Source organism: Chiloscyllium punctatum, chromosome 9 (assembly GCF_047496795.1).
Source record: "Chiloscyllium punctatum isolate Juve2018m chromosome 9, sChiPun1.3, whole genome shotgun sequence".
NCBI classification, from domain to species: Eukaryota; Metazoa; Chordata; class Chondrichthyes; order Orectolobiformes; family Hemiscylliidae; genus Chiloscyllium; species Chiloscyllium punctatum.
In genome coordinates, this window is record NC_092747.1 from 126,956,941 (window position 1) to 126,969,778 (window position 12,838).

A 12,838-nucleotide genomic window follows, 5' to 3' on the forward strand; every position below is an offset into this window, starting at 1 on the left:
GGGTTGGAGGATTTGAGTTACAAGGAGACGCTGAATAGGCTGGGGCTGTTTTCCCTGAAGTGTTGGAGGCTGAGGGTTGACGTTATCGAAGTTTATATAATCATGAGGGGGATGGATAGGATAAACAGACAAAGTCTTTTCCCTGGAGTGGGGAGTCTACAACTAGAGGTTTAGAGTGAGAGGAGAAAGATGTAAAAGGGACCCAAAGGGAAAACTTTTTCACACAGAGGGTGGTACGTGTATGGAATCAGTTACCAGAGGAAGTGGCGAAGGCTGGTATAATTACAACATTTAAAAGACATCTGATTAGGTAGATGAATAGGAAGAATTTGGAGAGATATGGGCCAAGTGTTGGCAAATAGGACTAGATTGGGATATCTGGTCAACATGGACAAGTTACACCTGTATGATTCTGTGACTGTAACCTGGTATTATGTGATTTTGGACTTTGTCCACCCCAATCCAACACCAGCACCTCCACATCAAAGATTTCGAATGTTCATCTTCAGAATCTGGCACTGATGGTGACAGATAAACTGCACATTGACAAATTGGAAGCTTTTTTGGTTGATGAAGAGAGATAGAGCAAGTTGAAGATAGGGCACTCTCAAAGCAATGCCAGGTGCAATGTACATACCCTTCATCTGGGGGTTGCCAGTGACATTACAGAATCCTATTGCCTGACCTATACAACACTTCTCATCATAGGCAGAAACATATAAACTGATATAATCTGGAAAAAAAAGGCATCAGTCATTTCCCAGCTGTATTTGTAGGCTGAAGATTGGGAGGTATCACACAAATATAATTGGAAGGACCAGGCCCCAGACCGAAGTCAATCTGAGCAGCGACAGCAGCAACAACAGAGCGAAGGAGAGTGCACTAGGGGTGAGGGGTTGGAGATGGTGGTGAACAGCAGCAGCCAAATCAATCCCTGAGGAGCGGGGTCAGGGTGAACTTGTGTGTAAACAGCAGGAGAAATACCAGAGATGAAAACACACGGAGAGAAGGCAGTTGGTTTTTAATTGGCAAAATTCACAGCTTGCTATTTAAACCTTAAGAGAAAAGTATGATTTTTTTTCCCCTCGACATCCAGAATCTGGTTTTTCCCAACTTTCTCTCTTTTGCCCACACGGTTAAGGGAGCAGGCTATAATTACCATTCCTTTCTATAGCTCTGTTGAAATCCTGTAACTCTCTTCCCACTAGCACTCTGAATGTACCTACCATCAGTCCCACCCCCAACCGATGGACAGCAGCAAGGCAAGTGGTATTTCACTATCACCTTCAAGGGCAATTAGGAATGATCAATAAATTCAGAAATTTTTGGAAAAGTTCAGCAGGTCTTGCAGCACCCGTGGAGAGGAATCAAGAGTTAACATTTTGGTTCGAGTCACCCTTCCTCAGTTCTGACATGCTGCCAGCCCTGCTGAGCTCTTCCAGCAATTTCTGTTTTTGTTTCTGATTTACAGTAACTGCAATTTGTTTTTGCTTTTTATGGCCAAAAAATTGTTGTTTAGCCAGCATCACTCGCAACCTATGAATGAATTAAAAGAAAAATTGCCTCTGATTCTGAATAGGATGATCAAAGACTTTGCTATTTCTTCTCTCATTTCCCATAAGGTAATTCTCATTTGGCCATTTCGTCCCTCCAGGACTATGGGCCAAAAGCTGGAAAATGTAATTAGTCAGAGAGTCATGGAGATATACAACACGAAACAGACCCTTTGGTCCAACTCATCCATGCCAAACAGATATCCTAACCTAGCAGCGAAATCGACGTTTCGGGCAAAAGTCCTTCATCAGGAATAAAGGCAGTGAGCCTGAAGCGTGGAGAGATAAGCTAGAGGAGGGTGGAGGTGGGGAGAGAGTAGCATAGAGTACAATGGGTGAGTGGGGGAGGAGATGAAGGTGATAGGTCAAGGAGGAGAGGGTGGAGTGGATAGGTGGAAAAGAAGATAGGTCGGACAAGTCAAGGAGACAGTGCTGAGCTGGAAGTTTGAAACTAGGATGAGGTGGGGGAAGGGGAAATGAGGAAGCTGTTGAAGTACACATTGATGCCCTGGGGTTGAAGTGTTCCGAGGCGGAAGATAAGGCGTTCTTCCTCCAGGCGTCTGGTGGTGAGGGAGGCCCAGGACCTCCACCGACTCCCATAGCTACCTGGATTATACCTCTTCCCACCCTATCTCTTGCAAAAATGCCATCCCGTATTCCCAATTTCTCCGCCTCCGCCGTATCTGCTCCCAGGAGGACCAGTTCCACCATAGAACACACCAGATGGCCTCCTTCTTTAGAGACCGCAATTTCCCTTCCCACGTGGTTAAAGATGCCCTCCAACGCATCTCGTCCACATCCCGCACCTCCGCCCTCAGACCCCACCCCTCCAACAAGGACACAACGCCCCTGGTGCTCACCTTCCACCCTACAAACCTCCGCATAAACCAAATCATCCGCCGACATTTCCGCCACCTCCAAAAAGACCCCACCACCAGGGATATATTTCCCCCCCCACCCCTTTCCTCCTTCCGCAAAGACCGTTCCCTCCGTGACTACCTGGTCAGGTCCACACCCCCCTACGACCCACCCTCCCATTCTGGCACTTTCCCCTGCCACCGCAGGAACTGTAAAACCTGTGCCCACACCTCCTCCCTCACCTCTATCCAAGGCCCTAAAGGAGCCTTCCACATCCATCAAAGTTTCACCTGCACATCCACCAATATCATTTATTGTGTCCATTGCTCCCGATGTGGTCTCCTCTTCATTGGGGAGACTGGGCGCCTCCTAGCAGAGCACTTTAGGGAACATCTCCGAGACACCCGCACCAATCAACCAAACCGCCCCGTGGCCCAACATTTCAACTCCCCCTCCCACTCTGCCGAGGACATTGAGGTCCTGGGCCTCCTTCACCGCCGCTCCCTCACCACCAGACGCCTGGAGGAAGAACGCCTTATCTTCCGCCTCGGAACACTTCAACCCCAGGGCATCAATGTGTACTTCAACAGCTTCCTCATTTCCCCTTCCCCCACCTCATCCTAGTTTCAAACTTCCAGCTCAGCACTGTCTCCTTGACTTGTCCGACCTATCTTCTTTTCCACCTATCCACTCCACCCTCTCCTCCTTGACCTATCACCTTCATCTCCTCCCCCACTCACCCATTGTACTCTATGCTACTCTCTCCCCACCCCCACCCTCCTCTAGCTTATCTCTCCACGCTTCAGGCTCACTGCCTTTATTCCTGATGAAGGGCTTTTGCCCGAAACATTGATTTCGCTGCTTGTTGGATGCTGCCTGAACTGCTGTGCTCTTCCAGCACCACTAATCCAGTATTTGGTTTTCAGCATCTGCAGTCATTGTTTTTACCTAGATATCCTAACCTAATCTAGTCCCATTTGCCAGTACTTGGGCCATATCCCTCTAAACCTGTCCTATTCCTGTACACATCCAGATGTTTTTAAATGTTGTAACTGTATCAGCCTATGTAATTTGTAATTGAACCAGTGTTCTCAGATTTTTGTTGACTGCCACAATGGGCCAAATAGCTTCCTAGACTGTAAACATCCATGAGTCTGTAATATCCTTGGAGACATTTAAACTTGATCTGGAGATTTTTTATTTCTAAAAGATGAGAAACTTATTATTCCTCAATTTTAATTCAAATTAGTACTTTATACACCTTCCTTTTGATTGCAGTATTATCCTTCTTATGAAGCCAGATGCAAACTATTCCTTAAACACTGTACCAACCTCTCTCGCTTCCACATAAGACCTGATGGTCTATAACACGACTATTTATTTGTCCCAACCTATCTTTTGTTATTTATGCATGAGTTTTTTCTTGATTTCACTTTACGGAATTTTTCAAGCTCTTTGTTTTTCTAAACTTGCAAGTAAATTTCACCCACTGCCTTTTACACTGTTTTTTTTTGACTGTGTACAGCTTTCGGTATCGGTCATAAGCTTCCCATTTTCTTCTTTATCCTGTCCTTTAAGCTTACATCCCAGAGGCTCTGGACTTCTTTTTTTAGTTCACTCTTCCTTCTAGGGAACATGCTTGCTCCAACCTCTCAGTTTCTTACATGTCTCCCATTGCTCCAAGCAGCTGTTCATCCAAATTAGCTTAATCACAAAATTACTTTTGCCCTAATAGAGAACTTCAATTTTTGGTTTATCTTTATATTTTTCCATGACTATCTTATGTCTAACTGAATGGTGATTACTTCTAAAATACCCCCAACAGATAGCCTTTGTGCCAGCCCAGTTCCACTCGCAAGAATAGAATGACTTCTCTCGATAGGTTTGCTACATACTAGCTAAAATTAGTGATTTTTGAGAAGATTTGTGGCTCAGGTCAGTGATAAGCCCGTAAGTTAGCTCCATGAATTTGAAGGTTTGCTTTCAGAAGTTTCATCACCATAACTAGGTAACATCACAGTGAGTGTCTCCAGTGAGGTGCTGGTGATATGACCCACCTCTCTAATTATAGATTTTGGTTTCTTAAGGTGGGTGATGTCATTTCTGTTTTTTTCCCCAAGGGAAGGTAGATGGGATCTAAATCGGTGTGTGATAGAGTTCTGTTTAGAGTGCCACACCTCTAAGAATGACCTTGAAAAAAGAACCAGAAATGACATCACCCACCTTAAGAAACCAAGACCTATAAATAGTGAGGTGGGACATACCACCAGTGCTTCACCGGAGACTCTCACTGATGATGTCAAGATTAGAGTGGTGCTGGAAAAGCACAACAGGTAAGGCAGCATCCGAGGAGCAGGAAAATCGACATTTCGGGCAAAAACTCTTCATCAGGAATGCTACCTAGTATGGTGATGAAACATCTGAAAACAAACCTTCAAGCTCAGCGAGCTAACTTACAGACATACTACCTACAATGTTTTCCCAAATGAAAGTTAAAAAAAATTATGCTTCTTTCACATTAATTCTCTTCAAGTTAATACAGACAGATCATTGATATGCAACTCCTAGCACAATATCTTGCCCTTATCTATTTGTCCCATCTCCACTTAACTGTATGGGATTCTAAAAATCTACCCTCTAAGTGCAATTTGCCCTTTTTGTTCTTCAGTTCAATCATATAATGGCCTACTAGTATTAACTCCGGCAGCATCAAGGAGCAGGAAAATCAACATTTCGGGCATAAGCCCTTCATCAGGAATGGCCAAAACATTAATTTCTGATGAAGGACTAATGCCCGAAACGTTGATTTTCCTGATCCTCAAATGCTGCCTCACCTAATGTGTTTTTCCAGCACGATACTCTCGACTCTGATCTCCAGCATCTGCAGTCCCCACTTTCTCCTTCTGGTATTAACATTTGACTATTAATCCAGAGACCCAATTAATGTTCTGGAGTCTGGTGTCAAATCCTGCCATGGCAGACAGCAGAATATGAAATCAATTTAAAAATTCAGAATTAAGAGTCTAATGTTGACCATGAAATTAATATCGATTGTCAGAAAACCCATCTGGTTCAATAAAGCCCTTTAGAGAAGGCAATTGCTATCCTTACTTGGTCTGGCCTACATGTAACTCCAGACTATAGCAATGTCGTTGATTTTTAACTTCTCTCTGGGCAATTATACATGCTGGCCTAGTCAGTGATACCCATATCCCAAGAATGAATAAATAAAAAGGACTTGTTTGATTATCCTTTACCATAATTACACTCCTCACAAGTCTTCATTTAATAAAGACTTACATTTACATTGTGCTTATCATGTCCAAACTGCCTATGGTGCCATTGATTTGGCTCTGCCCATATTCTACAGAAGTCACTTGTATAAAAACAGAAGTAGCTGGAAAAGCTCAGCAAGTCTGGCAGCATCTGATGACCATTCCTCAGAACTTTCTCACCGGACCTGAAACGTTAACTCAATGACTCTCTTCACAGATGCTGCCAGACCTGCTGAGCTTTTCCAGCTACTTCTGTTTTTATTCCTGATTTATAGCATCTGCAGTTCTTTTGGTTTTTACTCACTTGTATGTTCAACAGAATGTTTCATCTTGTTCTCAACCAATATAGTAAATCTGCATCCGCATTGCACAATTAAAAAGGCTCTCATACCAATGCTGAAATGCATTTGCTTCTGCTAGACTACAAAATAAAAACACATTTTTTCTTTGATTTGATTTATTGCAGTCACATGTACCCAAGTACAGTGAAATCTTGTTTTGCAAGCAGTACAAGTAGATCACAGCAAACAAAGATATATAGATCATAGTGTGCATACACGTAGCATACAAAGCTACTGAGAAAATTAGATTAGAAATTCAACATTAGATTTGAAATGAGAGGAAAGAAGCAGTCTTAAATCTGTTAGTTCACGTGTTCAAGCTTCTGTATCTTCTGCCCGACGGAAGAGGTTGGAGGACAGTATGAACAGAGAAGGGTTTTTGATGATGTTGGCAGCCTTTCCATGGCATGGTGACCGATTGGTTATCACTGCTGCTTCACAGCACCAGGGACCCAGGTTCGATTCCAGCCTTGGGTGACTGTGTGTGGAGTTTGCACATTCTCCCAGTGTTTGCGTGGGTTTCCTCCCACAATTCGAAGTACCACCAATTAGATGAATTGGCCATACTAAATTACCCATAGTGTTCAGGGATGTGTAGGTTAATTGCATTAGTCAGAGGTAAATGTATAGTAATGGGGAATGGGTTTGGGTGGGTTACTCTTCGGAATGTTAGTGTGGGATTGTTGGGAGAAAGGACCTGTTTCCACAGTTAGGGATTCTATGAACAAGAAGTGTTGATTGTATCTATTGATTGGAGGTTGGCTTCCATAATGGTCTGGCCTGTGCACATAACCTTCTGTAATTTCTTATTGTTGTGGGCAGAGCAGTTGCTGAACCAAGCTATTATGCACACAAATAGACGCACCATGGAAAGCATTTCAAGTGGTTACGGAAAGGGATAAGAATTCCATAAAAGGTTTTTAATAGGAGTGAAGCAAATTCCAATATTGTGAGACAAGAACTTTCAAAGGTTGATTGGAGTAGACTGTTTGTTGGTAAAAAGACATCTGTCAAGTGGGAGGATTTCAACAGTATGATGACGAGAATTCAGGGACATTTTGTTTTTATTAGAGTGAAGGGTAAGGCTGGTCAGAATAACGAAAATTGATGAATAAAGATAGAGGTCCTAGTCAAGAATAAAAGAGAATTTTATTTTAGATATAAACAACTGGATTCAAATCAATATAAAGAATGAAGGGGCATTCTTAAGAAAGACATCAGGAAGGCAGAGGAGCCATGAAATAGCATTCACAAATCAGGTTAAGGATAATCCAGAGTTTCTACAAATATATTGAGCAAGAGGGTAACTATAGAGAGGCATGGGCCCCTTAAAGATCAAAGTTTTTGCCTTTGTGTATGAAGCCCAGGAGATGGGAGCAATACTAAATGAATATTTTGCATTTTTTGAAAGTCTGGAGTCCAGAGAATGCAGAGAAATAAATTTTGTAATATGAACTTATTAAAATATCAACAGGAAGTTTGGGAGGTCTCAGAGAATATAAAGGCAGATAAATCTCCAGGACCTGACCTAACGTATCCCAGAACATTGTGAGAAGCAAGGTACGAAATTGTGAGACCCTTTGCTGAAATATTTGTATCATCTATAGTTATGGGTGAGGTACCTGATGACATGATGGCTAATGTTGTAGCTTTGTTTCAGAAAAGTCATAAGGAGAAACTGGAGAACTATAGCCCTAAATTGTTCAAGGTGATTATGAAAGATAGGATTTATGGACATTTTGAGAGGCATAAATTGACTAGGGGTAGTTAGTGTTGTTTGTGAGGAAAATCTTCTCACAAACTTGATTGAGTTTTTTGAGGACGTTATCAAAAGATAAATGAGGGCAGGGCAATAGCCGTGTTTACTTGGATATCAGTAAAGCCTTTGACAAGGTTCCGAATGATAGTCTAATTAGTAAAGTTAGGTCACATAGGATTCAGGGTGAGCTCGTAAATTGGATACAAAAATCCACTTAATGACAAGAAGCACAGTGGTGCTGGAGGGTTGCTCTTCAGACTGGAGGCTTGTCCCAGTGACGTTCCACAGAGAGAAGTTCTGGATCCTATTTAGTTTGTTACTTATACAAATGATTTGGATCAGAATATGGAAGAACGTATGAGCTACAGAAAATTTAAGGCAAACTTAAGAGGCATTCATTATAATCAGACTACTTAACCAGATACTCCAATTTATTCCTGAGCTAAAAGATGAAGAGGCTGTACATGCTGCCACTCAAATTCACGTTTTATATCCAGTTTGATTTACCCCATCAGTTCAACTGTTCTCCTGATCATATCAGGAGACTAGATATCATGATTAGGACAAAAATGTTCTAACTGTTCCTTTGATGGTACCACGGCAGATTGGGCACTTCCTCAGGGATGGCGCACAGTCTGTACAAACAACCAAATGACCACACATTATAAACACAACCGAGACCTCCTTGTCCATACATACTTTACAAGTTCGTTCTTCCTGCAACCTTCGCAATTGTTCTTCCATGGTCAAGCCTAAAGAAAACAGAAGTTTCATTAGTTTCAAAAACTTACTCATGCACTAACAGTTCACTGTCTGAATGTTACAATATTTAACAATCCTAGCATTTCCATAGTGAAGTACAGAGAAACCTCGATTATCCGGCACTCAATTATCCCAATTTTGGATTATCTGAACAAGATCGCATGGCTAAACTATGTATTCTGGCATTCAATTAACAAAACAAAATACTCCCCGGTCATGTCCTTTGGATAATCAAGGCTCCTCTGTAATTAGGTAATCCAGCCCATGTAGAATAGAATTTCAGAAAGATGTTTGAAGAACTTCTTCATTATTCTTAAAACCCAAATTGTAACATCTTCGATTTACTTATTTTATTCATCACACGGGGTTTGATGCTGCTGACCAGGCCAGTATTTAACCCATTCCCTAACTGCCCAAGACTGGTGGAAAGTGGTCTTTGTGAAATGATGAACTCTTGGGATTTAGTGCAGTCTGGAAGAATTTCAGGATGTTAACACAGTGACAATGAAGGCACGTGATGCAGTCCTAATTCAGGATGGAGTACTGCTGGAGGGAAATTTGTAGGTGATAACCTCCCAGTGCAACAGCTGACCTTGTACGTTTAGGTGATAAGAGTGCATCTTGTGGTGAAAGGAGAGAAACTTATAAGTGATTGGATGTGGTGCCAGCCAATTGGGATTGTTTTGTTCTGGACAGGGACTGGGGAGACAGGAGACAAATTATTTTGCGATTTTGGAGAAGATTCGTAGCTCAGGTTGTAAGCTTGCTCGCTGAGCTGGTAGATTTGTTCTCAGACAATTCATCACACATGCAAGGTAACATGATCAGTGAGCCTCCAACGAAGGATGTTCTATCCTGCTTTTTATTTGTGTGTTTTGGTCTGTTGTGATGGGTGATATCACTTCAGGTTCTTTTTCTGAGAGGTTGGTAAATGGGGTCCAAATCAATAAGTTTGTTAATGGAGTTCTGGCTTTCATTATTCTGGAACACGATGAGGGTGTCGCTGGCTAGGCAGCATTTATTGCCAATCCCTATTTGCCCAGAGAGCAGTTATGAGTCAACCACATTGTTTTGGGTCCAGATATTTACTGAATTCAGTTTCAGTAACTGAATTCAAATTCCATCATCTACCATGCTGGGATTCGAGCCCAGGTGCCTGGAACATTACCTGGGTCTGTGGATTAACACTCCAGTGATTGCCTGGTTTGAACGTCAGGCCCTAGGAATTCCCGTGCGTGCCTTTATTTAGCTTGTCCCAGGATGGATGGACTGTTCCAGTCGAACTGGTGTCCCTTTTTGTGTGTGTATATGGATACGAGTGATAGTGGGTCATGTTTTTTGGTGGCTAGTGCTTACAGAGTATCTTGTATATGACATTCGTTCTGCTGATTATTGGTACGTGGACTGTTAAATTCAGCAGGAGCTATTTCAGTGTGCGATGAATCCACAATTCATTGTGGATTACCATGATGTTGAGGGGCCAGAGTAGTCTGGTTGTCATCTCAGAGATGCCTTTAACGTATGGCTGGGTGGTTAGAGTTACTGGGCATGTTGGGCCTCCTTGTTTAGGTCTGTGGTGTAGGAATCCGTGAACTGCGCTGGTCAGGTATGCACTGTTCCTGAATACATTGTACAGATGTTTTCCCTCCACTTTTTGAAGTTCCTGGGTGGTGCAGTGTATCACACCTCATTTAAATAATGTCCTGATGCAGCTCTTTTTGTGGGTGTTGGAATGGTTGCTCCTGTAGTTGAGTATCTGGTCAATGTGTGCAGCTTGCCTGTAGACACTGATCTGCAGCTCTCCATTGGCTTTTCATTCTACTGTGACATCTAGGAAGGAGAATCTGTTGTTGTTCTCTTCCTCTTTGGTGGACTTTATACTGGTGAGGATGTTGTTTGTGTGTTTATGGGTTTCTGTTAATTTGTTATGTTTCATGATGACAAAGGTGTCATCCACATAGCAGACCCAAAGCTTGGGCTGGATTGTGGGAAGGGCTGTTTGTTCTGACCTCTGTGTAACTGCTTCTGATAAGAGTCCTGATATTGGTGATCGCATAGGCATCCCATTGATTTGTTTGCAGATCTTGTCGTTGAAGGTGAAGTTGATCGTGAGCCACAGGTTACTAATTTACTGATGGAGTTGGTGCTGTCAGGTGTCTGTGTCCTTAGTTAGTGTCCATAGCCTGTGTAAATTCATTGCCTTCAGCAATTTCTTAATACCATATGGAGCGAATTAAAATGGTTCGAGTAACGCTGTGATGCTAGGAACGTCAGGAGGCCAAGGTGGGTCAGCTAGTTGGCACTGATGGCTGAAGAATGATACAAATACTTCAGACTTATCTTCACTCATGTACTAAGCTCATTCATCATTGAAGATGGGGAAATGGTGCCCTCAGTTAATTGTCCCCCACCATTCACAAACGGATGAAGACAGCAGTACTGCAGAACTATCATCTGATCCACTGGTTGTGGAATGAAAGCCCACCTACTGTTGTTGGGCATGTAAACAGTTCTGTGCTGTCACTTTGCCAGGTTGGCACTTCAGCTTTAGGTATCCCTGATGCTGTCAGAATCTCAGGTCTACAGCATAGAAAAAGGTCCTTCGGCCCATTGAATCTGTATCAGTCAAAACCAATAGTTAACAATTCTAATCACATTCTCAGCACTTGACCCATTGCCTTGACTGCCTCATGGCTCCCAGAATGTCTTCCTTCACTCTTCATTGAATATTATTTAATATCAATTTTTTAATTATAAATTCTATTTGTTTATAATTAATGCACAGGTATAGTTGTATATAATGTGAAGGCAATGGTGCAGAAGGAAAAAATAAAACTTACCCATCAAATCTGATGTTGAATAAGACAAATTCTTTTTAACTGAAATATGAAACAGATTAGAGATATTATATATATTATACACAGTACAGAACAAGAACAAACCTGTACAGACTTGAAACTTATCTAAGATGCAGAAATATCCCTAAATCGCTTTTTCAAAAGTTGGACAGTGACAGGGTTGGAAAGGGATTCATAGTGGGTCACTTACATTCACTTTTTGTATCCTTTTCAAAAACAAGTGATAAGGTGGACTTTAAAAGTTTAGAAAGGAGTTGGGGACAAAGGCACAGCCAACTGAAGGTTCTGCAACAAAATAGTGTGCAAGGAGGAATTGGGGTGTTAAAGTTACACACGACATAAAAGTCACAACATTTGGATGTAGGAAAAGACTCAACAGGAGTGAAAGAAAAGTAGCCCAGTGGGGCTGCAGCAGACTGATAAAATAGGTTTCAGTATTGGCCTGAAACCATCAACTTGATTTCACTTGCTGCATAAACTGCTGGATCTACAGCATATTTCACAATTTTAGAATCATAGAGACGTACAGCACGGAAACAGACCTTTTGGTCCAACTCGCCCACGCCGACCAGATATCTCAGCCTAATCTAGTCCCATTTGCCAGCACGTGGCCCATACCCCTCTAAACCCTTCCTATTTATATACCTATCCAGATGTCTTTTAAATATTGCAATTGGACCAGCCTCCACCTTCTAAAGCATTCACATTCATTGGTTTCTGTAATAAATTAAACTTTAGCCAAATCAAATTTAACTGAAAAGGAAAAATGGAAAGATTGTACCTGGCTAAAAAACTAACTTCACTTTAAACAAAAATCTAAATTATTAGGATACTAGCATCAGTCACGCCAGCAAACATTTTGACAGCAATAACCCTATATAGTCAGCATCTCACTACGGTTTAAGAAAACCATAATTGCCAAGAATATATATAACCCCGCACATCAGAAGGCAAACTCAATTATATTTTAACGCAGAGCAACAGAATTACAGACATAACTAATGTTCTGGGATGAGTGCAGGGACACAACTAATTACTTACCATACAACCTTTCATGCAATTCTGGCTCATTAACCAAAAGGACATCTCTAAACACCTCAGCTGCTGCATTTCCTTTACGAATTATTGTATCAAGTAGCTCTCTGGCTTGTTCGTTTGCCTGAGCTTTTTGTTTAATTGTTTCACTTTCTGATTTGTTAATTAAAGATCGTGTTTCTAGATCATCAAGTAAGGGTATTACTTTTGTCAAATTCTGACTCAAAGCAACACAATTCTTCTTCAGTAGCATTACATCATCTGCAAAGGAGAAAGGGAAATTCAAAGTTTTAAGTTTTGCAATCTTAACTGAACAGCTTTCTTATATTGTGTTCGAAAAACAGCACTGGAACAAATGCATTGAAATATTATGTTAGCTAATACAGGTTCGGTGTGC

At 41.7% G+C, this 12,838-nt stretch overlaps 1 protein-coding gene across 5 annotated transcripts in view; it reads right to left on the minus strand.

Moving 5' to 3' along the window:
- Window positions 1-6,131: 6,131 nt before the first annotated feature.
- birc2 (baculoviral IAP repeat containing 2) overlaps window positions 6,132-12,838 on the minus strand; it is a 36,282-nt gene continuing 29,575 nt past the window's right edge. For all 5 annotated transcript variants that reach the window (XM_072578236.1, XM_072578232.1, XM_072578233.1 and 2 more), the window contains exons 7-9: window positions 12,448-12,702; window positions 11,389-11,427; window positions 6,132-8,538 (exon numbers count right to left, since the gene is read on the minus strand). In XM_072578236.1, the coding sequence (XP_072434337.1) occupies window positions 8,345-8,538; window positions 11,389-11,427; window positions 12,448-12,702 (488 nt within the window). In that variant the 3' untranslated portion in view covers window positions 6,132-8,344. The remainder of the gene's footprint in view (window positions 8,539-11,388; window positions 11,428-12,447; window positions 12,703-12,838) is intronic.